Below are 26,085 nucleotides of genomic sequence, written 5' to 3' on the forward strand. Positions count from 1 at the left end.
AGTTTTGGGCAATGCCCTTTGGCTTGGCCATGGCGCCGCACACCATTTCCAAGATGGTGGTTGTGGTGGCCCCTCTTCTCAATGACCAAATATGACATCACTCCTATCTACCAATGATCAGCCAGCAGAGGCTGTCCTTTATGTTTGAACAAAGAAATTCCTTTTAGCATAGATACCAGGCTTAAAGAAAAGTTTTACAAACTATATATTTGTTCATAACAATTTCTGAATATGCATAAAACATTATAATATACCCAAGGAAAAGTTTGACGCAAAACAGCTCTCTGACCCTTCAGAACTTAAGCTTTGGAGAAAACTGACAGCCTAGGGTTTCACAGACACTAAAAGAAAACCCATATAACCCCCCTTAATGAGAATTCCTAATGTGGGCCAAAGGAGCCCTCCTTCACATCTACAGACTTAAGAGAGTTTCTATGGTAGGCTAGCTTAAAGGTCAGATAAGTCAAACTGCAGATGTTACCACTTTGGGTTTCTCAAATTTCTCAAGGTTTAAAATATATAAAAATACAGTTTGCAACTCCGTTTTTATGCTTAAACATACAATCACACAATAATCAAATTATTGTTAAGATACATATGAACTATCTGTATTCAAAAATGTGAAACCCTATATATTCCCTCCAACAACCACAAGCCAGACTGAGAGGTCTGGCATTAATTAAAGCCACAAGGTCAAGGCAGGAAACTGCAATAGATTAGACAAAGAAAGACGCAAAGAATACTGAACAGAGAGAGAGAGATTAAAACCTCCATGTATTATATCTAATTTCCCTTATGATCTTGCTTAACCCAGCAAAGTACATAAAGAGAATCTTATTATACTTATCCTTAATATTAATCTCTAATGTTTTCTGGCCTTGGCTGCAATCCATATTCAAATTTATTTTATATCTGTGTACCAAACTTTTCATAGGCTTCTAATTGGGCTTACTAACTAGATTTACCCTGAATCATATGAAAAGTAGGTGTCTTATATGTAGAAAAAAATTTACAACGTATTAAAATTTTCTTCTTGCACACTATCCATTCCACCACAGCATGCCACAGCACCCCCAGGCTGCCAGTGCCACTATTCAGAACGCAAAGCTCCCTCGTTTCTTCAGCAGATGTTGGGAACCAAATTCAGAGGGGGTGGATGCATTGGTTCTTCTGTGGCCTCCGGGGAGCCTTCTGATGTTTTCTTCCCCCCGGCCGATGATAGGCCAGGTGTTGCATCGTGTTGCTTGATTCCAGCAAACAGGAGTCTTTGTGGCGTGGATCTTCTGGGCCTGGCGACAGGGGCTGTTCTCTTTTCTATATTGATTGTAGTTCCTCCCTTACTTTCCTTTCATTTGAAGTAAGTCAGTATTTCCCTTAACAATTGTTCATCTCCTCTATTTTTATTGTACATCGCTTTGAAAAAGTGATTTAATCAAATTTTAAATAAACTTGGAAGATCTCTCCCGCTTTGGTCTTACAGCCTGGCTATTGAGAGGTTGAGGCTGAGGCGTAAGGGGTTTTTGGAACAGGTTATTGCTACTCTGCTGCAAGCAAAAAAAAGTCTATATCTTATGCCTGAGTTTGGAGAGTATTTGAGTCTTGGTGTAGTCAGCGGGGTCTTTCCCCTTATCAGGCTTCCCTTTCGCACTTCCTTGACTTTCTACAAGATGGAGTGTACAATTCCCACAAAGTTCAGGTGACGGCCATTGCCTGTTACAGGGGCCGAGTGTTGCGCTCTTCATTGGCTTCTCTGCCTAATGTGGTACGCTTTCTGAAGGGGGGTGCAGTGCATTCACCCTCCTTTTTGGAAACCCTGTTTGGATTGAAGTCTTCATTTGGTACTTGTTGGCTTGCAGGGGGCTCCATTCGAACCCTTGAGTGCGGCTTCTCAAGGATGTCACCCTGAAGATTTTTGGTTGCTATGGCGTCTGCGCATAGGGTGTTAGAGTTGCAGGCTCTGTCCTGCAGGAATCCCTTTCTGCATTTCTCGACTGCTGGAGTGTCTGTGCAGAAATTTCCTTCATTTCTTCCTAAGGTGGTTTTGTCTTTTCATGTAAATCAGTCTTTTCTTCCCTCTTTCTGGGAGGTGGATTATAGGTCGCGCTTCCATTCCTTACGACTTCTTGACGTACGAAGGTGATGTGGTCCTCCTCTAATACATTCTCCAGGCATTACCATTTGGATGTGGCTGTGCATGGGGAGGCTTCCTTTGGTTTGCTGGTTCTTGCGGAGGCTGCTTTGACTTTCCACCTTGTTTGAGGATTGCTTTGCTAGATCCCACTAGTCTCTGGATTCATCTGTTGCTAAGGAAGGAAAAATTATGCCTTTCTTGTTAATTTTCTTTCCTTTAGATGCAGCAGATGAATCCAGAGCCCTGCCCATTTCTGCAGTTTCCTTTTGGGGAGGTTTTGTCACGTTGTTTCCTGCAGTTGGTGGTTGGTGGTCTTTGTTTTGGACTTGGTTCTGGGAAATAAATTTTGTCTGTATATGCAGTTGTGTGGTTTTTGATGCTTGGGCAAAGAGCGATACTAAATGGGCAGGAGAGATCCCATCCAAGAGGAGTACCTACAATTCAGTTATCTAGTAGATGTGCCATTCTGCTGGTAGATGTGTGGTATTCCATCAGTCTCTGGATTTGTCTGTTGTGTCTATAGGAAAGAAAATTAACAGGTAAGATCATTTTTCCTTATTTTTAGCAGTCGGTGTACAAAAACAGTTGTTTTCCTGAGCTTTGTAGCTCTATAGCATGCTGTACAAGCTTAGTAATAAAAAAAAAAATTGTCAGGCGTCTGCTCTTGTATATTCACTGAAGTTACATTCACAGTCCCCATGACCAAATAAATGTTGATAGGATCGGTAACATACATTTTAAGATGCAAAATCTTTAAATTGCTAATGTAATGGTTTATTCTTCTCTTTTAAGGTGCTTATCATGTACAACCTAGACCTGTAATATTTCATCCTCCTGCTCCACAATTCCACAATGTCTGGAACAGTCAGAACACAGATCCATATATACAGTATCCACCTATGGTTAGTCCAGTGACTCAGTATGTTCAGGTAATATTTGTTTATCATTTTTTAACTTTTGCTTGATTGTCGGATCTCTTCAGGGAGGTAGATAGGGGGTGGGTCTTGGTGTGGGCAGACTAGATGGGCTGTGGCCCTTTTCTGCCGTCATTTCTATGTTTCTATGTTATGCTTTATTTACAATAGTTTGGTGGTTTATACCGTGTTCCCCGAAAATAAGCCCTAGTCCCGGGATTCACCAGCAACTGTCATCAGTAACGCGGCAGAGTGAAATCCCCGACAGACAAGGCCAAGCAGCCTGTTTAGAGTGCTGCTGGCCCGACGCTGCTTTGGATGAAGGTAGGGCTCACTCACAGTTGGCGGGGTGGGAAGGATGGAGGGTCAGCAGGGGTTCGGCTGCGCGGTGGGGGTAGAGGGGTGATCAAGGGTTCTGCACAAGGGATGGGAGAGAGGGAAGGATAGAAGCTGAGCAAACTTCTGCTGCACAGGGAGATGAGAGGGAGGGAGGAGAGGAAAGATGCTGAACATGTGGGGGGAGAGAAAGGAGAGAGGAAGAATTGGGCGAAGGAGAGGAAGGGAGAGATGGTTATGTGCATACCCCAAAAATAAGACCTAAATGAATATAAGACTGTCTTATTTTTAGGGAAACACGGTAGATATAAGGAAAGGACCTCCATAAACACAAGCAGATCACATGTCAATACTCAAGACCCTGTCTTTCTTCAATCAGGGCCTATAAATAGGAACAGGGGTATTTATGCTGTGTCTTAGTCACTTATTTAGGTTCCCTGTGACCTTTCAAAAGCAGTACTAAAGTGTGTGCTTAAGGCTGCTCTGAACTTCCGGTCCATGGGTCCAGGAAGTTGGAGGCTTTCAGACATAAGAATAGCCTTACTGGGTCAGACTAGTGGTCCATCAAACCCAGTAGCCCGTTATCACGGCCAATCCAGGTCACTAGTACCTGGCCAAAATGCATGGAGTAGCAATAGTCCATGCTACTGATCCAGGGCAAGCAGTGGCTTCCTCCATGTCTTAATAACAGCCTATGAACTTTTCCTTCAGGAAATTGTCCAAACCTTTCTTAAATCCAGCTACACTATCCGCTCTTACCACAACCTCTGGCAATGCGTTCCAGAGCTTAACTATTCTCTGAGTGAAAAAAAATGTCTTCCTACTGGTTTAAAAGTATTTCCCTGTAACATCGATTGTCCCCTAGTCTTTGTAATTTTTGATGGAGTGAAAAATCGATCCACTTGTACCCGTTCTACTCCACTCAGGATTTTGTAGACTTCAATCGCATTTCCCCTCTCTTCCAAGCTGAAGAGCCCTAACGTTTTAGTCTTTCCTCATACGAGAGAAGTTCCATCCCCTTTATCATCTTTGTCGCTCTTCTTTGAACTTTTTCTAGCACCATTATATCTTTCTTGAGGTAAGGAGACCAGAATTGAATGCAATACTCCAGATGAGGTTGCAATATGGAGCTATATAGCGGCATTATAACACTTAGTCTTGTTAACCATCCCTTTTTTAATAATTCCTAGCATCCTGTTTGGTTTTTTTGATGGCTGCCGCCACACATAGAAACATGACGGCAGATAAAGGCCAAATAGCCCATCTAGTCTGCCCATCTACAGAAACCATTATCTCTTTTTCTCTCTCTGAGAGATCCCACATGCCTATCCCAGGCCTCTTGAATTCAGACAGTCTCTGTTTCCAACAGCTCTTCCAGGAGACTGTTCCACGCATCTACTACCCTTTCTGTAAAAAAGTATTTCCTCATTACTCTGGAGCCTATCTCCTCTTAACTTCATCCTATGCCTTCTCATTGCAGAGTTTCCTTTCAAATGAAAGAGACTCGACTCATGCACATTTATATTACGTAGGTATTTAAACATCTCTATCTCCCCTCTCCTGTCTTTCCTTCAAAGGATACAGATTTTTGCTCTTTAAGTCTGTCCCCATATACCTTATCATGAAGACCACACACCATTTTAGTAGCCTTCCTCTGGACCGACTCTATCCTTTTTATATCTTTTTGAAGGTGCGGTCTCCAGAATTGTACACAATATTCTAAATGAGGCATTAATACCTCTTCCTACAGAAGCATTAATACCTCCTTCTACAGAGGCATTAATACCTCCTTTTTCTTACTGGCCATAATTCTACCTAGCTTTCACTGTCACCTTTTCAGCCTGTTTGGCCAGAAGGTTTCATCATATTGTCTAAGACAGTGGTCTCAAACTCAAACCCTTTGCAGGGCCACATTTTGGATTTGTAGGTACTTGAGGGCCTCAGAAAAAATAGTTCATGTGTTATTAAAGATATGACAATTTTGCATGAGGTAAAACTCCTTTATAGTTTATAAATCTTTCTTTTTGGCTAAGTCTTAATAATTTATAGCTAAAGAGAGAGATGATCAAGAAACTGTTTTATTTTACGGTACTAGGGTTTAAGAAAGGATTGGACAATTTCCTGTTGGAAAAGGGGATAGAGGGGTATAGATAGAGGATTACTGCACAGGTCCTGGACCTGTTGGGCCGCCGCGTGAGCGGACTGCTGGGCACGATGGACCTCAGGTCTAACTCGGCAGAGGCATTGCTTATGTTCTTATGTTGTGATTATGATAAACATACCAAGGGCCTCAAAATAGTATTTGGCGGGCCGCATATGGCTCTCAGGCTGTGAGTTTGAGACCACTGGTCTATGATGACACCCAGATCCTTTTCTTGGCTGCTAACCTCCAAGGTGGACCTTAGCATCCAATAACTGTGATTTGGGTTATTCTTAAACCAATGTGCATCACTTTGCATTTGTCCACATTAAAGTTCATCTGCCACTTGGACGCCCAGTCTTCCAATTTTCTAATCAGTCTGCCTGCAGTTTTTCATCAACATTGAATAGTTCGAAGAGTCAGTGAGTTACAAGCCTTGGTTGCAGATCCACTTTTCACAGTTTTCCACCATGGCAAGGTGGTCCTCCGCACTCATCCAAAATTCTTGCCTAAAGTTGTCTCCGAATTTCATATTAATCAATCTATTGTTCTTCCAGTTTTTTTTCCAAAGCCTTATTCTCACCTTGGAGAAGTTGCGCAAATTTATTTGGACTGTAAACGTGCCTTGGCTTTCTACTTGCAACACACTCAACCTCATAGAACAGCCCCACAACTTTTTATCTCCTTCGATCCTAATAAAGTGGGGCATCCTGTCTCGAAGCGAACCATATCCAACTGGATGACTGCTTGCATCTCTTTCTGCTACGCTCAGGCTGGTCTACCTCTGCAGGGTCGAGTCACAGGCCACAGAGTTAGCTGTGTCTGTAGCTTTCCTCAGATCAACTCCTATTGAGGAAATATGCAAGGCTGCCACTTGGTCCTTGGTTCATACTTTCACCTCTCATTATTGTCTGGATACTTTCTCAAGAAGGGATAGCCATTTTGGCCAGTCCGTTTTACAAAATTTGTTGTATTAATTTGCCAACTCTCCCTCCATCCCATTATGCTTAGCTTAGCTTGGAGGTCACCCACATGTTGAGAATTACTTCATCCCAACCTGCAGTCTCTATACCTGACAGCTTGGTACCTCTCAACCTAACTGCCATTCTACAGTTCTCTCAGTCTGTACAGGACATTTTAGAGGCTTCTAGAAAGCCTACCATTAGGCAGTGCTAAAATCAGAAATGGACTAGATTTTTCTGCTTGGTGCACCATTTATCACAAGGAGCCTTAAACTAGCTCCTTGTCTTCAGTTTTCGATTACCTGTTCCATTTGTCTAAATCAGGCCTCAAATCCACATACATTCGAGTCCATCTCAGTGCAATTGCTGCTTTACATCAGCCTATTGAAGGGAAACCCTTTTCAGCTCATCCTGTGGCTTCCAGATTTATGAAAGGACTTTTCAATTTCAAACCACCTCAATCCTCATCCAGTGGGTTGAGATCTCAATGTTGTTCTTGCTCAGTTGATGAAGCCTTCTTTTGAACCAATGGATTCGGCTCATCTTAAATATCTCACTTGGAAAGTGTTTTTTCTCATTGCTCTTACGTCTGCTCGCAGGGTCAGCGAGCTCAAGCTTTAGTAGCGGATCCACCTTTCACAGTATTCCATAATGACAAGATGGTCCTTTTGTACTCGTTCAAAATTCTTAACTAAAGTGATTTCAGAATTTCATCAAATACTTCCAGTATTTTTTCCAAAGCCTCATTCTCATCCTGGAGAAATGGCTCTTCATACTCTGGACTGTAAGTGTGCTTTTGGCTTTGTACTTACAACGTACTCAACCACATAGATCTGCTCCTCACTTTTTGTCTCTTTCAATCCAAACAAGTTGGGACGTCCAATTTCCAAGCGTACCATCTCCAACTGGTTAGTGGCTTGCATCTCTTTCTGCTATGCTCAGGGTGGACTGCATCTACTGAGTTGAGTCAAAGCCCACAAAGTCAGAGCCATTGTGGCATCAGTAGCTTTCCTTAGATCTACTCCTATTGAGGAAATCTGCAAAGCTGCCACTTGGTCATTGGTTCATACTTTCACCTCTCATTATTGTCTGGATATTTTTTTCAGCTGGGATGGCCATTTTGGCCAGGCAGTATTATAAAATTGATTCTCCTGAATTGCCAACACTCCCACCATCACATTATGGTTAGCTTGGAGGTCACCCACAGGTTGAGAATAGGCTGCCTGCTTGTCCTGGGATAAAGCACAGTTACTTACCGTAACAAGTGTTATCCAGGGACAGCAGGCAGCTATTCTCACAACCCACCCACCTCCCCTGGTTGACTTCTCTGCTAGCTATCTGAACTGAGGAGACGCGCGCCCTTGAGTGGGCGGGAAGGCAGTCGCAAACTTTCTAAGTTCTGCAAGCAAATCAGCTTGCAAAGCTGAGAATAGGTGCCTGTTGTCCCTGGATAACACCTGTTACGGTAAGTAACTGTGCTTTACCTTCAGTTCATTTAGTTATTTTATCCTTAACTCAGAATTATGCATTTTTTGCCTCTGTTCCTACTTCATGGAATTTTCTTCCAATTCAAATATGTTGTAAACTTTGCTACCCAAAATTTAGGTCTCTAAAGACCTATTTTTTTGGTTTAGCTTTTCCTTCACTTACATAGTTTAGGGTGGAGCTCAATCTGAGGCAACTATTTGACTTTCGGGTTTTCTTTGTTTTTAGAATGGCATTTCTTTCCTTCTAAATATTTTTGTAAATCGTGCTGCTAATAAAGTGAAGTGCAGTCTATAAATACTAATAAACATAAATACTCTATTTTTCAGAAACTCAAAGCTGGTCTAAAACTTTTCTATACAAGAAACCAAGGGGCATGTTCACTAAAGGTTTTCTCTCAATTTATCTGGTAATATATACTTTCTTAGAGTGCCTATTGAGGTGGCCTAGCCAATGATGTGTAACCTTTGTTTTACAGGCCTATCCATATCAAAATTCACATCCAGTGGTAATTCAGCAGATACCGTTAGGGTACCAGCAGCCAGCATATAACTATCAGGTATGGAGTTTAGTTTGAGTTAACTTTAAATGTTTTAATTAGCTCATTGTTTCTCAACTTTCCACCTGTGACTTATGATTTGAATAGTAAATTTATTCTGTTCACTGATAGCTAAGGTTGCGAGAGTCTTTTACCTGTTTTATTTTTGGCATTTAAAGTTACTAGCTAGAATCATTACTATAAAGTGCTGCTTTCACAGAAAAATGTAGTCAAAGGATTTCATGCCCGTGTTGAACCCAGCAATGATTTGTTGCCTACATTTTTGTTTGGTCCCTAGAAGATGAATGGAAAACTACTTCTATGGTGAATTTCTTTTTTTTTTTTTTTTTTTTTTTTACATTGAGGACAAGCATGGGTGACAGAACTTGCAGGGGAATCCTTTTCCAGCATGTATTATATATTCAAATCTTTTGTGTTCCTCCCTGCTGCTGTCACACAAGATAACTGCATTATCCCAGGTCAAGCAGGCAGCATATTCTTACATGTGGGTGACGCCATCCACGGAGCTCTGGTATGGACAGATTTAAAAGTGCATCGTCACTTTAAGACCTTAAGAGTTCTCGACCTGCCTGCACCACGCATACATGAGTACCTTCTCGCCAGACATAGGCTCGCGGTACCTCAGTTCTTAGTTTTTCGCAGAGCTAAGAAATCGTGTCTGATCAGTTTTTTCCTGTTGCCTTCCTGCTTGCGCATTTTTTTCATTTTAATATTTTTCTTTAAGTTTTTTCATTTTAAAAAAAGTCTTTTTCCCCCACTTTTTTTTCTATCAGCCATTGAGATTGACTTGATTGACACGGTCTTTCCGTCCATATCCAAGCCGTTAACGGGCTTCAAAAAGTGCTGCCAATTTCTATCACCAACCTACACAGTTGGTGTTTGCAGCGCTTTGAGCCTGAACACTGGGTAGAATCTGGTGTTCTACCCTGCAGAAATGTTCCATCAAGAGCTGGAAACTTCAACAGGAGAAGTTGTTCAGGACAAGCATGGACATCGAGAAAACATCGCAACCTTCGATGTTGGAGACTTTGACATTGGCATCGGGAGGTCTCCGACCAATAAACCAGCTAAGAAGCCACCAGTTTCCCAACCATTGTCGCAGGTCAGTCTTGCGTAGAATTCCTTGATGCTGACCAAGCAGCGATGACCACCTTTTACAGCTTGCCTCAACACAGAGGTGTGCATCCTCATCGAAATTAGTCTCCAAGGCAAGCTGCGGCACCGATGGTACAGCAGACAAGCCAGAGGCTCTCCCTCATGTTCTTTGAAGAGAAAAAGAGCATCACGTCATACTTCATCAACGGATTGGCACCGGACTCGAAATAAGCATTGATCTTCTCGACGCACTCCTTCACCAAAGCCCTTTATAACTCTGACTTAGTCTGATTCAATTGAGGACTCGTCTGAGTCTGCAACGGAGGCTTATGACACTCCCTCGGAAAAGTCTTCACCAAGGGCTAAATCTCCTACTGAAAGACTTCCACTAAATTTATCAGGTAGTTGGGAAAAGAGCTACCAGGCTAAAAGTTGATTCTGTTTACAGTACTGAATACTTGGAAGCTTTAGATCAGAGGTGCCGAAATAGTCGATCGCGATTGACCAGTAGATCACAAAGGCAATGCGAGACGATCGTGTTGGCTTTGCAATCTTGTTCTTCCTGCCTCCCTGAGCCAGGCCTGGTGCGTACAAGCACCATACCCACACGCCTTCACCTCAGACTTCAATTCTGACGTTGGAGAGGATGTTCTGGTCCAGCCAATCGCTGCCTGGCTGGCCTGGAACTTTCTCTCAGACGTCAGAATTGACGTAGGAGGTGAAGGCTTGTGGGTCCAGCGCGTGTACGTGCCAGATCTGGCTCGGGGAAGCAGGGAGATAGTGGTGTGGTGGCTTGGGGGGAGGGCAGGGAGAGAGAAAGACTCGGGGAAGTGGAGAAATTGGCACGATGGCTTGGGGGGATAGGGGGAGAGAGAAAGACAGGTAGGCAGGGGGAGAGAGAGACAGAAATAGAAAGAAAAGGGGAGGGGGCAGAAAGAAAGAAATAGAAAGAAAAGGGGAGGGGGCAGAAAGAAAGAAATATTGGATTTACAGAAGAAGGAAGTGCAACCAGAGACTCATGAAATCTCCAGACAATAAGGTAGGAAAAATGATTTTATTTTCAATTTTAGTGATCAAAATGTGTCCGTTTTGAGAATTTATATCTGCTGTCTATATTTTGCACTATGCTCCCTTTTACTAAACCGCGATAGTGGTTTTTAGTGCAGGGAGCTGCACGGGGCATTCAGTGGTTGGGGTTTGAAATCAAATTTCCCAAATCCCATCTTCAACCCTCTCAGAATCTGAAATTTATCGGAGTTCTACTAGACACCATTCATCTCAGAGCATTTTTCCCCTCAGCAAAGACGGGAGAATTTGATTCAGCTATGCGATCAGACTTATCCTCTTCCATCAATCTCAGCCAGACAAATGATGGTATTCCTGGATCACATGGCTTCCACAGTGCATGTTACTCCATTTGCAAGACTTCATCTCGGGATACCTCAATGGACTCTCACATCTCGGTGGTCTCAAGCTCTCGACCCACTCAACACATTAGTCACAACTTCACTTTGACAATCTCAGCAGTGGTGGAAAAACTCTTCTAATCTTTCCAGAGGGTTTTTATTCCGAACACCTGCACATCAGAAGGTTCTAACCACGGACTCCTTCACTGAGTTCTCAGCTCTTCTCTAGCTCAATTCAATAGATGCAGGAGAGGGGCTGAGTATTCTACTCCAGATTTCCTGATCCTGAAAGACTGGAAGTCTCTGCCCAGTTCTAGGTCTGTGTGTTCTCAACAAATACTGTGTGCTCTCAACAAATACTAGGTTTTGCATGGACTGTGGAACTCTCTTACCACTATTGGAGAAAATTGATTGGCTTTGCTCTCTAGACCTCAAAGAAGCTTACACTTGCATCTGAATCTTACCTGCCACAGGAAATACCTTTGCTTCTAAGTAGGTTCTCATCACTTCCAGTGGTGGTGGCACCAAGTGTGTTCATGAAATGCCTGGTAGTAGTAGCTGCAACCTTATGCTCATGGGGATTTTGTTCTTCTGTCTAGATCAGTGTTCTTCAACCACCGGTCTGTGGACCAGTGTCGATCCGTAGAAATTTCCCTCCAATGCAGGCCTTTTCCGATTTTGTCAGCCCTTTATGGAAAGCCTGCTTGACAAGATCAGGAAGTGCTGCGCTGCCTCAGGGGGCTCCTCCCAACCAGGCGTATCCACCTTAGTGGACTGCTTCTCCCAAGTGGGTATGTTCACATCATACCACGCTGGCTCCAATTGTTGATAATCCTTCGGAGCAGACCTGGGATGCTTGAAAATCCCTTTCCATACCTTTCTCACAATAATAATTTTAATAATAATAACAAGCCTCTTTGGCGTCGGTGAATGATTTGAAATCCCTGATAGGTCCAGTAGCCAGGAGGCAGGTGCAGCAGCAGATCACTGTGATCTCTTTTCAAATTAGCTTCTGTTTCCTATGTCATTTCTGATGCCCTCTCTGTTGAAGCTTGATGCCCAGCAGCCCTCCACCTCAAAGTTCTCCCCTATGTCTTTTGTCCTGCTCTATCCAGACATTAGTCACTGATCAATGGAAGTCACTTTAATAAATGTGGCCAAAAGCTATGTCTAGGCTCTGTCCTATGGCTCTGGATTACCAGCAGCTGTTTATGTAGCCTAAGGTTTACTCCACAGTAGCACAAGTGACTAAGTGCACCTTCCTTCCTAGTGAGGGTGGAATGATGCTGAGGGATGCCCAAGACCATTAAGTGAATGTGATATTTAAGAGACAGTTTGAAGCACTGACTTTGGGTAACAAAGCTGCAGCAGCTGCCTCCTTCATGGCACGGGCTTGTCATACAAGATTGCAGACTAGTCCCTTGAGCTTGGGGTGCCTGTCCTCCATGTTTAAGAAGGGAGTAGATTATGTGTCTCTTTGACATCATCAGAGTCCTGAGTAAGTTTCTGCTTACTCTGTTTCTGCCCATCAAATGCTTTGCATCAGACAAAGGGCAAGTGATTCAGCTTCATAGCCACTCTTAACAGATTATCCTTCAAGGGGCAAATGCTTTTTGGCAAAGGGCTGGATGACCCTGTGGTGAGTGTGACTGATAATCCCAAATTTCTCCCAGACAGTAGGGGCTGTCGTTCAGCCTTGGGTAGCAGAGGCAGTTTTCATGCCTCTAAGACAGGGGTCTCAAAGTCCCTCCATGAGGGCCGCGATCCATTGGGGAAATCCTGAAAACCCAACTGAATATGCATTGAAAGCAGTGCATGCACATAGATCTCATGCATATTTATTGAGGAAATCGTGAAAACCCGACTGGATTGCGGCCCTTAAGGAGGGACTTTGAAACCCCTGCTCTAGGAGATCCCACCAGTTTTCCTTTGGTTTCTCATTGCAGAAGCCCTTTCAGGGGTCCAGGCAGAGATTTGGCAGTTACAGGCAGCAGCATCCCATGGGTTCCCACTGTGGCTCAGCCTCCAAGAAGCAGTAATGGTGCCAGACTGACGGCCACCACATCTCATATCTCAAAAAATATAAAGAAGTCACTCTGTATTCCTTTAACAGTGAACTGGAGGCAAATGTCCATCAACTGATGTTGAAACTAATGCTCAGAGACATGAAGGCAGATGTAACTGCCTCACCACCCAATCATCACATTGTTCAATACAGTGTCTGAACTAAAACAGCGATGAATGTTAAGCTAGTGTCTCCCTGGTTAATCCATGTCAAGAATGTGGAAAGCTCTATAAACATCATCGATCAACGTTTGAATCAAATGGGATTGTCTGCTAGATGGATAGAATTTTTGGTTACTATAGCCCATATAGCTTTGAACAAAAATTATTTTCAATTTGACCAATCTTTCTTTTTACAAACTAGGGGGACCGCTATGGGAGCAAAAATGGCCCCTACCATAGCGTGTCTATATGTGGCTGTGTTTGAAGAGCAATATTTATACCCGTCTAATTATTTCACCAAATTGTTGTCAATGTGGAAACGTTATATAGACGATGTGTTTGCAGTATGGTTGGGCACTGAAATAGAGCTTTCCACATTCTTGACATGGATTAACCAGGGAGACACTAACTTGAAGTTTACAGCTCATTTTGATACTCAATCGCTGCTATTCTTGGATATCAACATAACTCTCAGTAGTGGCAAGTTCAGTACTACCATCTTTAGAAAACCAACAGACTGCAACAACCTTTTGAGATATGAAAGTTACCACCCATGACATTTAAGAAATTACATCCCTACAGGGCAATTTCTAAGGTTGTGCCGTTTATGTTCATCAAGAGATGAATTTGTAGCCAAAGCTGAAGAGATGAAGGAGCGCTTTAAAGAGAGGGGTTACCCCAATTCTACAATTAAGAAGGCATTTAAGCGGGCACTTTATGAGTTGGTGAACACATTAGCAGGATAGCTAATGAAGTTTTGGAGGCTCCCCTTACTCAGCATTGGCTTAAAGAAAAGCACCCCGTATCTGCTTTACGTTATTCCATTTTGGAAGTTCCGATTCTACCCCGGGATGGTAACTTGAAAGCTAGATTATACACGAAGGAACAAGCCTGGATTTATAACTTGGGGACATTACACCCTAATGGGTTAAATAGTGAAATTGAATGGAGGGCGTTTTTGTAGCCTCCTCTTGTAGGATTGTGGAGTGTGAGTGTTTTCTCTAAGGAATCATTGTTGCCTGCACCCCCGTTGTTGTATTCACTTTAATGTAAGATGCTGTTTTCTTGCGAAGCAGCATGCAGAGTCAGTCTCTTTAAATTCATTTCTTTATATGAGCAGTAGGGATTCCCCATGCTTAGTGTAGCTCCACCCTACACACACTCAAGTGATTGAGTGCGTAGCGCCGCTACAGTTTTTTAAAGACAGCCTGTTGGCGTCTTTTTAGCCATTACAATGTGAGGAAGCAGTGAATTTCAATGGTGAGAATCTGTTAGGTCGGATGCTGTATGGCGAGTCTTTCCTTTCTCCTTGTCCTCCTCCCTTCCTTTCTCCCTTTTCCCTTTTCTTCCTCCCCTCTTTCCCTTGTATCAGAGCTGGGATTAATTAGTAATATGGAAAAATTTCTGATGCTGTATGGCGAGTCTTTCTATTTTGGAAGTTCTGATTTTACCCCAGGGTGGAAATTTGAAAGCTAGATTATATGTGAAGGAACAAGCCTGGATTCTCAACTTGGGGACATTACACCCAAATGGGTTAAATAGTGAAATCAAATGCAGGCATGTTTATAGCCTCCTCTTGTAGGATTGTGAGTGTGATTGTTTTCTTCAAGAAATCACTATAGCCCGTACCCCCATTGCTGTATTTATTTTAATGTAAGATGCTGTCTCTTGCGAGGCGGCATGCAGAGTTGGCCCTTTTAAATTTTTTTTTTTTTCTTTGAGTAGTAGGGATTCCCTATACCCTGTGTAGCTCCGCCCAACACGCACCCACATGATTGAGTGCGTAGCGCTGCTACAAGCTTTTTAAAGACAGCTTGGTGGCGTCTTCTTAGCCATTACAATGCGTTGAAGCAGTGAATTTCAATGGTGAGAACCTGTTAGGTCTGATGCTGTATGGTGAGTCTTCCCTTTTTCCTTTTCCTTTTTTCTCTTCCTTTCTCTCTCTTCCTTTTTTCTTCCCTTCCCCCTCCTCCCCCTCCCCCCTCCCCCCTGTATTGGAGCTAGTATTAACTAGTAATATGGAAAAGTTTTGGTTTTACTTGATTTCTAAATAAAGTTAAAAAAAACCTTTTTAAATGTTTATTCCAGAGACTACATTATGCAAAGTTTGAGGTGGTTTAGCAATGCAATGTCGGTTCCCTGAAGCAGTATTGAAACATGGCACGTTGGAACCAGTTAACCTCAAGTTGTTTCACCATCTTAAGTAATCTATTTAAGATATAGAGCTTATAGCCAATTAGGCAATTGCAAGTTTAACATTCACCGCTGTTTTAGTTCTGACACTGTATTGAACAATGCGAAGATTGGGTGGTGAGGCGGTTACATCTGCCTTCATGTCTCTGAGCATTAGTTTCAAAAGCAGTTGATGGACATTTGCCTCCAGTTCACTGTTAAAGGAATACAGAGAAACTTCTTTATATTTTTTGTCATATCCACTTTGAGTCACTCAACATATGCACTTCGGTTGAGTTTGTAGCCCCCTTTTTTGTATTTTTGACCACATCTCATATCGGTAGATGGCTGTCAGCTTTCTGGAGGGACTGGGAACAGATTTCATCTGATTGTTGGGTTCTGGACATTATTCGGGAGGAGCACAAAATTGAGATTTCTCAGCCCTCTCCAGATCTGTTCTCGACTTCCAAGCTGGACGGCCGGAGGAGGAGGCCAGAGTCCCAAGTGACAGTGCAACAATTCTTGGACATTCATGCCATAGAACCAGGTCCTGAAGAAGAATCAAGCTCAGGCAGATAATTTTTATACTTCACAGTGCCCAAAAAAGGCTCCAAAGATTGGAGGCCCATTCTAGATTTGAAGTCAATAAACGAGTGTTTAGTTGGGTTTGAACAAGTTCCTGGAGGGAAAGTCCATAGTCTGTCTATAGTGTGGAGGGAAAGTCTATAGTGTGTCTCTGAAGTGTTTTGTATGATAAATGTAAATCTTTTATTTTGTATGTTATGTAACTCGCCTTGGATAAAGGTGGGTGAAAAATACACAAAACAAACATACTATTGAGACAGCCATGGGAGAAGGCACTGCTTTCCCTGGGATTAGTAGCATGGAATGTTGCTGCTATTTGGGTTTCTGCCGGATACTTTTGACCTGGATTGACCACAGTTGGAAGCAGGATAATGGGCTAGATGGACCATTGATCTGACCCAGTATGGTTGTTATGTGTACCACATACAGAACCCGGGAAGGAGCAAGATAGCAAGCTTTTTCTAGCAGCATCTCTTCCTTTCTTCCCTCCATCCCACATGGTCCAGATTCTCTTATTCTCTCTCCTCAGGCCCCCCCCCCCATAGTCCTGCATTGGTCCTGGCCCCTCTTCCGCAGATGCCACACCACTTTCCTTTTCCTATTTCATACCCTCTTGCAAGTCCAGCACCTCTCCTTCTTTATCTGGTCCCCCCCCAACCTGGTCCATGGAACCTTACTTTGCCAACAGCGCCTGTGTTGACTTAGAACCTTATGCTTGCCATGTCTCTGCTCTCATACAGTGGAAGTTGCAGCAGAGGATGGGGGCATGGCAGAGGAAAGGCTCTGGGTCAGCCTATTATGACTTCTGCTGATCAAGAAGTGAGGCTTCATGGATGGTAGGGGGTGGACAGTGGCAATGTTGTATATCTGCAGTTTGAGGGGAAAAAACAAGATCAGCTGCAGCCCTTACTAAATAAAACCCCACAAAAGCCTAAAGCAAACACTCCAGTGTATCTGCCCCACAACACACCACCTACTGTAGGTGCTTGTGACATACTAGTATGTTATGTTATGACACACTGTTTGAGAACTGCTGCTGTAGAAACTAAGTTTCCCAGGCATAGATAACCAAGCTGTTTGTGCAGCATATGTTTACACATAGCACCTTGTGCTCTTCCTCCGAGTCTCCTACTTTTGAGTCTCTTCAGCTTGTGGTGCAGGTTTTGGTGCTTTCCTAGCTGCTGTTTTGACTATATGAACCCTTTATTCTGTCTGCTTTTACAGAGGTTGATATGCCACAAAGCATGGGTATGCCTTGGTCTTATATATTGAGAAATGCTGCAGCAAGTATTGTTGAAGTGCATCTCAGCAGTATTGACTGAGTATATTAGGGTTTTTAATATGGAAAGTTAAGATTCTCTTGTATCTTCCTCTTTGTGGTAGGTGTATGCTGGGTTGTGGGGGAGATGATTTGCACTACAGACACTAGTTGCTTACTCTTATGCACATTTGTTTCTCCTGTTTATCTTTCTCTAAAGATCACATAGATCTGAAGGTGATTGCTCTGTTCTGTTATATTCCCTGAATAGGTATATCCAACACTTTAAACTAAACCTTAGGCTTATACCGCATCTTCTCTATAACAATAGAAATCGGCACGGTTTACAAGAAATTAGAGAGGAGAACAGATACAGTATGGATTTGGAATAGTATGGAGAGGAACGGAATTTACAACTTTGAAAATAGCCAAGTTTTCAGATGTTTTCGAAATGGTTGGAAAGAGCCCAGATCGCACAGTTGAATAGGAAAATCATTTGGAATTGAGAAATAAAATGTTCTTTGAAATCACATGGATATGAAAATAAGTAAATACTTTATGATGTCTTTGTAGTTGTTTTTCCACTTTACCAACAAAGTTTACCCCAAAATCACTAATCCTAAGTGCTTAAGAGGCTGAATACAATGCTTCTACAATTCGACCTCTCCGCAGCTTTTGACGTTGTCCACCACGACATTCTAATTTTCCAACTCTCCGAGATAGGCATTAGCTCCATAGTTCTTGATTGGTTCTCCAAATTCTTGCGCTCCCGTTCTTACATGGTTAACATGAGCGGCACCTCATCCTCCCCCTGGACCCCGACTTGTGGTGTCCCACAAGGCTCACCCCTCTCCCCAATCCTCTTTAACATTTACATGTCCTCCCTGAAACTACTCCAACTATCCCCCCTTGAAACTCTTTACACTTACGCTGATGACATCCTCATCCTCCTTGAGACCGACTCGAACCTCATTAACCTCTCCACGAACATATCCTCATGCATAAAGAACCTCCAATCCTGGGCATTCACAATGCATATGAAACTAAACGAGTCCAAAACAAAACTCCTTTGGCTCGGCCAAAAATTAGACCATCTACCTTCCTCCATCCCATTGTCCACCGGCCCCCCATTACAGCTCGAGTTCTCAAGCAAAGTTCTGGGTGTCACCTTAGACTCTTCTCTATCCTTCAACGAACATCTCCAATCCCTGGTGAAGAAATGCTTCTTCAGCCTTCACATGCTAAGGAAAGTCAGACCCTATTTTCACCAAAAACACTTCGCAGTCCTAGTACAATCCATCATCCTCTCCAGATTGGATTATTGCAATTCTATCTACCTCAGCCTAACCAAGAAAAGCCTCCACAGACTTCAGCGGATTCAGAATGCCGCAGCTAAGCTTGTTTTCGCGAAAAGCAAATTTGATCACGTCTCACCACTCCTGTCTAAGCTCCATTGGCTCCCAGTAATCCCCAGGATCCACTTCAAATGTGCGTGTCTGGCCTACAAGATCCTACATGGCATCCTTCCTGCCGTTATCCCTCTATCCTGGAACTCCCCAACCCCTACTTCCTCCAGATCCTCCCAAATTTTTAAACTATCCTTCCCTTCCATAAAAGGTATTTCCCATGTAGGCAAACTTGGGTCATCCCTCCCCTTTAGAATCACTGAGATCTGGAATAACCTCACCTCCCCTCTCTGAACCTCAAGCTCCCTTCAACTCTTCCGCAAACACCTAAAAACCTGGCTATTCTCAAAACTGTAACACTTCCCCCCTCTTAGGCCTCTCACCTTCCCCCTTTACACCTAACTCTTTAATCTCTCCACTGTAGTTCCTCTCTCATCTTTCTTCCTGTAAACTGTGCCGAGCTCCGCATTTGTGGAGATGGTGCGGTATATAAACCCAAGGTTTAGTTTAGTTTAGAATAAGCTTTTGCTGCCAATTGCAAATAACTTTCTTTTCCATTGTGTTTTTAGGTTACACCAACATGGCCTGCTGGAGAGCAAAGGAGCTATATTATACCTCAGGTGTGGTTTCTTTAATGTTGTCTTTATTCCATATAACATTGAGTGTCCTCTAGTCTTTATATTTTTGGTGGAGAATGTGGCGCAGTAGTTTAAAGCTATAGTCTCAGCATCCTGAGGTTGTGGGGTTAAACCCACGTTGCTTCTTGTGACTCTGGCGAGGAAAAATACTTACCTGAATAAATTCATGTAATCTGTTCTCACCTCCCTTAGGAAAATGGGATTAATAAATATTTTAGTATTAAAGAATGGAATATCCTACTTATTAAGATCCTACAAGAATAGCTTCCATTTTGACCTAAGCCTTCTGGTATTTGCAGAAGTAACATGTTCTGTTTGTTCAGAGTTCTTTGGTAAATAGCTATTGTAAGCTCCAGGGATGCATCACATAACTGCTCATTCATCTGTGAAGAATTGTTCTCTGGAGACAAGTAGGGGATATTCAGCCATACTTGATGGTGAAGTCCTCTGAGCATGTGTGTTGGTGCTCTCCCCTAGCCACATTAAGCTTTTGGCTTACTGGGCATGTGCAGGGACTCCCGCCTTGTCTTAGCTTTTTCTTTGACCGGTCTCCTCACAGGTCACAGCTCTCTCCTCTCCTTGCCCCTTAAGACAAAAAAAAGAAAAATCTACGTATTCAATTTCTGCTCACAAAATGCTCTGCATCAGACAATGGGTGGGAGATTGTTCCTCTAAGACTACTTTGAGCAAGCTTCTTTTCAATGGACTAATACTCTTTAGCAAAGGGTTGGTCGACCTTATGGTCAGTGTAGCAGATCGTCATCCTAAATCATTGCTAGACAGTAGACCATGTGCACTGGCAGGGTTAAGTTGTTCCTTTTGTGGGTATAGACACTTAATCATCGGCAGGCTCTTCTCAGAGATCATTTTGTTGATTTAGACATACAGAGGTTCAGAGGCTCCAGAAGAGCTCAGATATCGGGTTTCTGCTCAGCAGCCACTCCTAAGTAGTCATAATGAAGTCAGATCAGAGCACGAGCTACCATGAATAGGAGGGAGAATCTCTGAGTTCAGGGAGGCTGGGGCAAAGATTTGTGGGACAACAGGTGCTAGACATTCTTCGAGGGGGGCTACAAACTCCAATTCTTTCGTCCACTTTGGGGTTTTCTTTTTGAATTCTCCAACTGGAAGACTAGAGAAGGTGGTCAAAGTCAGAGACGGCATCTGGGGATTCAAGCCAAAGAGCTTATGCCAGACCCAGATCCATATACTTTATCATGCCCAAGAAGGATTCAAGTCAACTGGAGACCAATTCTGTATCTAAAGTCTGTCAATGCAGCCCATGTTCTGGATGGAGACCTGTGTGTCGGTCATTGCCTCGTTGGTGCAGGGGTAATTCCTAGCTGCCCTGGACTTAAAGGAAGTTTAGTTTGCATATTACCATATTCCTGGAACTTAGAAAGTTCCTCAGGTTTCTTGTACTGGAAAAGCATTTTCAATTTGTTTGGGTTGGCAACAACCACCTTGCACCTTTACCAAGGTGATGGTGGTGGCAGCAGCAGCACATCTGTGCAAGGCAGGGATTCATGTACAACCATTCCTGGCCAATTGGTTAATCAGGGCTCCATCCAAGACCGACAGACACAGTAGTGTGCCAAGTTGTCTAGGATAGATTATAAATTCCTGAAAGAATTGCCTGGAACCGACACAATATCTGGAATATTTGGGGCTCCTCTTTAACACAGCAGAAGACTATTTTTTCTTCTGGAGTCATGCAAGCTGAAGCTAAGAGTCCAGATTTTAGAGTTCCTGGCAATGCCAGCTCCTAAGTCTTGGCACTGCCTGCCGGTACTGGAGACCATAGAAGGTACCTTGGGCAAAAGCTCATTTATGCCCTCTTCAGAATGCACCATTATCCCACATGTCTCTGCAGATGGATTAGCTCCAGATGCCATTGACCTAGTCGGTGAAAGTGTGTTAAAGCTTGTGTTGGTGGCTTCAAGCAAGACACTGTCCAAGGGCTTTGCCTCTCTGCATTTCATCTTAGGTGATACTGATGAGATACCAGCCTTTATGGCTGGGGAGTTTATTGCGAGGGTTAGCTGGGTCAGGGCTGATGGTTGCCTTCTCAGAGAAAATGGTTTATCAATAGATTGGACCTGAGAGCCATTTGCTTAGCACTATAGTCATTCAAAAAGATCCTGGAAGGCAAAGTGGCCAGGGTCTTCTCTGACATTGCCACAGCAGTAACGTATGTCAAGACAGGGAGGCATAAAGTGCTCCATTGAAGCTAGAGGCCCAGTTGTTTTGCTGGACAGAATCCCACCTATAAGCCATTTTGGCAGCACATATAGCAGGAGTAGTCAATGTTCAAATAGACTATCTTGATTGCCAGGCTCTGGGTCCTGGGGAGTAGTCTGTGCCCCAGAGTGCTTTCAACAAAATTGTAAAGTGATAAAGAGTTTGATGTTCGATCTAGTGTCTGCAGTCAGCAAGAAGGATTCTCGTTACTTCAGCTGCAAAGTAGAGCCGGGAAGCACCAGCATAGATACCATGGCAAACAAAGGAGCAGTTGTATGTTGGCCAGACTATTCAAATAATGATCCACCAAGGGATGGTGATTCTCATGCACCGGATTGGCCACATTGAACATGGTATTCGGATCTGGTTCAGCTACAGCAGGACAAGTGCCTCAGACTGCCACTGCTCCCAGCGCTGCTTTCAAGGGTCAAGTTGCCCTGGTGAGTCCTTAATGCTTTGGGCATATGGCATGGTTCTTGAGCGTGCATCCCTATAAATAAGACATTCAGAAGGGGTTAATGCTACCCTCCTACGATTTTAAGGAGCCAGCTATGTTTGCAGTGTATGCTAAGGCTTGGAATACTTTTAAGCGCTGGTGTGAGGAACAGAAGGTGAAGCTTTTTAAGGTCCTGGTTTTCACAGTCCTTTCATTTCTTCAGGAGAACCTCAAAAAGAGTCTGGAGTTTGGCCCCTTCAAAGTACAGGTGATATACCTTTGTGCCTTATGGCTTCAGTGGAGAAAGGGTCTTTGACTTCCCATTTGGATGTGTCCAGGTTTCTGAAGGGAACATTGCAATCATTTCCAAAGTGAAATCTTAACACCGTGCTATGGGCTTTCATGGATCTCAGTCAATATGGTTTTCCTGGTAGCTATCACTTCAGCAAGAAGGGTTTTGAAACTTCAGGCTCTATCATGAAAAGAACCGTTCCTCAGATTTACAGAGGTAGGTGTGTCTCTACACATGGTGCCTTCCTTACTGTCAAAAGTGCTGTTATTGTTCCATGTCAGTCAAGAAGTCCAACTGCCTCCATTCCAGGTTACAGGTGTAAAGAAAAAGGACGTGAGGAGATTCTTTCCCGATATCTTTTTGGGATCACCAGTCCTGATGGACCAGGGAAGGACAGCATCTAATGCTTTGATTCCATATGGATCTGCATAGCTAGTTCATCTGACTACGTTGGCTGTGCTAAACAGCTGCCAAACGCCTTGAAGGCACATTCTACCTGAAGAGTGGTTACAGGGCAGAATCCAGAGCAGTTCTGCCTGAGGAGATTTGTAGGGCAGGTACATGGTCCACTCTCCATACATTCACAAAGTTTTGTAGAGTGGATGTGAATGCGTAAATGGATGCTGCTTTAGGTCCTCTGTGCTAACAGCAGGTTCTTCTGCCCTGCCCTAGACTTGGGGGGAAAAATTTTAATATGTCCCACTGGTCAAGTCTCATGTTCCTTTTGCACTGGAAGGGAAGATTAAGTTTTTACCCCAATCTTCTTTCCAGTATAAAGGAACATTAGTCTTGATGCCCACCCTATCAGATATCAAATTTAGCCTACTTCCTATCTTGGACATGTATGTGTATCTCCAAATGTTTGCCTTGGAGCAGCCAAGGGAGTATGTAGATTGTTTTTCGACTGTCCAGTAGGTACAATAAATGATGCAGTAACTCACTATGGCAAAGTCCTTGGGAGAGCCTATAATAGCTTTATAAATGTGAGTGCTAGTTGTGTTAAGGTAGGTGGCTTGTTTGGGTCTAGCTTGCTTGTATTAAGTTTCACAGGGTTTATCTTTGTTGCATAAAAGACTTGACTTGGTTGGGGAGTTCCCTGTACCCTCTTTATTTCTCCTCTCTTAGGGGTGAAGACCTGCTTTGGTATGAATTGAGGTGGAGACTACCCACTAGAGGGAGGGTTCTTGTTGAGGGAGGGTTCTTCGAGTGGGCAGACTTGTTGGGCCAACGGCCCTTTTCTGCCGTCATACTCTGTTTCTATGTAGGAGTTGGAGCTGAAATGCAGTAGATGATTACTTCTGCAAAAACTCGTGGGTAGAGGTGAATAACCCACTGATCAAGACACATGTTCCTTTTATACTGGAAAGAAGATTATCAAGGTAAGAACTTAATCTTAATACACAGCATACCGGAACCTATCAGGCTATATGCTGGAAATGAAGACAGAAAGCTGACGATCAGTCTAGAGGAGGTGTGTAGGCAGATTGATAGGCTTAAGAGCGATAAATCCCCAGGACCGGATGGCATCCATCCGAGGGTCATCAAGGAACTGAAAGGGACCATAGCTGAACTGCTTCAACTAATAGCCAATCTGTCGATCAAATCGGGGAAGATTCCGGAAGACTGGAAGGTGGCGAATGTTATGCTGATCTTCAAGAAAGGTTCGAGGGGAGATCCGAGAAACTACAGACCGATGAGTCTGACTTCGGTACCGGGAAAGATGGTAGAGCCACTGATAAAGGACCGCATCATTGATCACCTTGACGGATATGGGCTGATGAAGACCAGTCAGCACGGTTTTAGCAAAAGCAGATCGTGTTTGATGAACTTGCTGCACTTTGAGGGAGTAAACAGACAGATAGACAAAGTCGACCCAGTCGACATTGTATATCTGGATTTCCAGAAGACGTTTGACAAAGTTCCACATGAACGACTACTTCGGAAAATTGTGAGCCACGGAATCGAGGGTGAAATACTCACATGAATTAAAAACTGGCTGGAGCATAGGAAACAGAGAGTAGGGGGTAAATGGACAGTACTTGGACTGGAAGAGTGTCATCAGTGGGGTGCCGCAGGGCTCGGTGCTTGGACTCGTGCTCTTCAACATCTTTATAAACGATCTGGACATTGGTACAACGAGTGAGGTGATTAAATTTGCAAATGATACAAAGTTATTCAGAGTAGTGAAGACAGCGGGATTGCGAATATCTGCAACGTGACATAATCAGGCTTGAGGAATGGTCATCAACATGGCAGATGAGGTTCAACATGGATAGGTGTAAAGTGATGCATGTAGGTAACAAAAATCTCCTGCATAAATACAGGATGTCTGGGGTGGTACTTGGAGAGATCTCCCAGGAAAGAGACTTGGGAGTTATGATTAACAAGCCAGTGAAGCCGTCCACGCAATGTGCGGCGGTGGCGAAAAGGGCAAACAGAATGCTAGGAATGATAAAGAAGGGAATCACAAACAGATCGAAGAAGGTTATTATGCCGCTCATACTGGGTCATGGTGTGCCCTCACCTGGAGTACTGTGTCCAGCACTGGTCGCCGTACATGAAGAAGGACACGGTACTACTCGAAAGGGTTTAGAGAAGAGTGACTAAGATGGTTAAGGGGCTAGAGGAGTTGCCGCACAATGAAAGATTAGAGAAACTGGGCCTTTACTCCCTCGAACAGAGAAGATTGAGAGGGGATATGATCGAAACATTCAAGGTACTGAAGGAAATAGACTTAGTAGATAAGGACAGGTTGTTCACCCTCTCCAAGGTAGAGAGAACAAGAGGGCACTCTCTAAAATTGAAAGGGGATAGATTCCGTACCAACGTAAGGAAGTTCTTCTTCACCCAGAGTGATAGAAAACTGGAACACTCTTCCGGAGTCTGTCATAGGGGAAAACACACTCCAGGGATTCAAGACAAAGTTAGACAAATTTCTGCTGAACCAGAATGTACACAGGTAAGGCTAGACTCAGTTAGGGCACTGGTCTTTGACCGCCGCGTAAGTGGACTGCTGGGCACGATAGATCACTGGTCTGACCCAGCAGTGGCAATTCTTATGTTCTTATCTTCCCTCTTCATCTTTTATTTATGTTCAAAAGAGTTCTTTAGTGGTTATCCTTAGTATCCCTGGTTAACAGTGATCGTGGCAGGGGGGTGCCCAATCGTGGCGGGGGGGGGGGGCCTGATCACAAGGGGGTGCCTTCGAGGGGAGCAATGCCGGTTCTTGGGGTGGGGGGGGGAACGCATCAAAGCGAGTTTCCATTATTTCCTATGGGGAAACTCGCTTTGATAAACGAGCATTTTGGATTACGAGCATGCTCCTGGAAGCGGCGGCAAAGAAAGCTAACAGGATGTTAGGCATGATAAAGAAGGGAATCACGAGTAGATCAAGGGAGGTCATAATGCCGCTTTATAGAGCAATGGTCAGACCACACTTGGAATACTGTGTCCAACACTGGTCTCCATACCTGAAGAAGGATATAACACTGCTGGAGAAGGTGCAGAGGCGAGCGACGAAGCTAGTAGAAGATATGGAGAACTTGAGCTACAAGGATCGCCTCAGAAAACTGGGATTATTCACCCTTGAGAAGAGAAGACTGAGAGGGGATCTGATAGAGACTTTTAAATTGCTAAAAGGAATCGACAAAATGGAGCAAGCTCACTCACCAGCAGGGGGAAAGAATGGAGAGCAAGAAATAGCTTTATTCACATTGGCGAATGTGACCCAGACTCGGACCAGAGGTCATGGCCTGAAGCTGAGAGGGGACACGGCCAGGACAAATGTCAGAAAGTTCTGCTTC

At 43.6% G+C, this 26,085-nt stretch overlaps 1 protein-coding gene across 6 annotated transcripts in view; it reads left to right on the forward strand.

Annotated features, from left to right (window-relative positions):
• Window positions 1-26,085, forward strand: part of DAZL (deleted in azoospermia like) — a 322,370-nt gene that overhangs the window by 147,159 nt on the left and 149,126 nt on the right. For 5 of the 6 annotated variants that reach the window (XM_033930704.1, XM_033930708.1, XM_033930706.1 and 2 more), the window contains exons 6-8: window positions 2,924-3,060; window positions 8,447-8,527; window positions 19,245-19,295. In XM_033930704.1, the coding sequence (XP_033786595.1) occupies window positions 2,924-3,060; window positions 8,447-8,527; window positions 19,245-19,295 (269 nt within the window). The remainder of the gene's footprint in view (window positions 1-2,923; window positions 3,061-8,446; window positions 8,528-19,244; window positions 19,296-26,085) is intronic. The other variant, XM_033930705.1, reaches the window with a different exon arrangement.

The sequence above is a fragment of the Geotrypetes seraphini genome, chromosome 2 (assembly GCF_902459505.1).
Source record: "Geotrypetes seraphini chromosome 2, aGeoSer1.1, whole genome shotgun sequence".
NCBI lineage: Eukaryota > Metazoa > Chordata > Amphibia > Gymnophiona > Dermophiidae > Geotrypetes > Geotrypetes seraphini.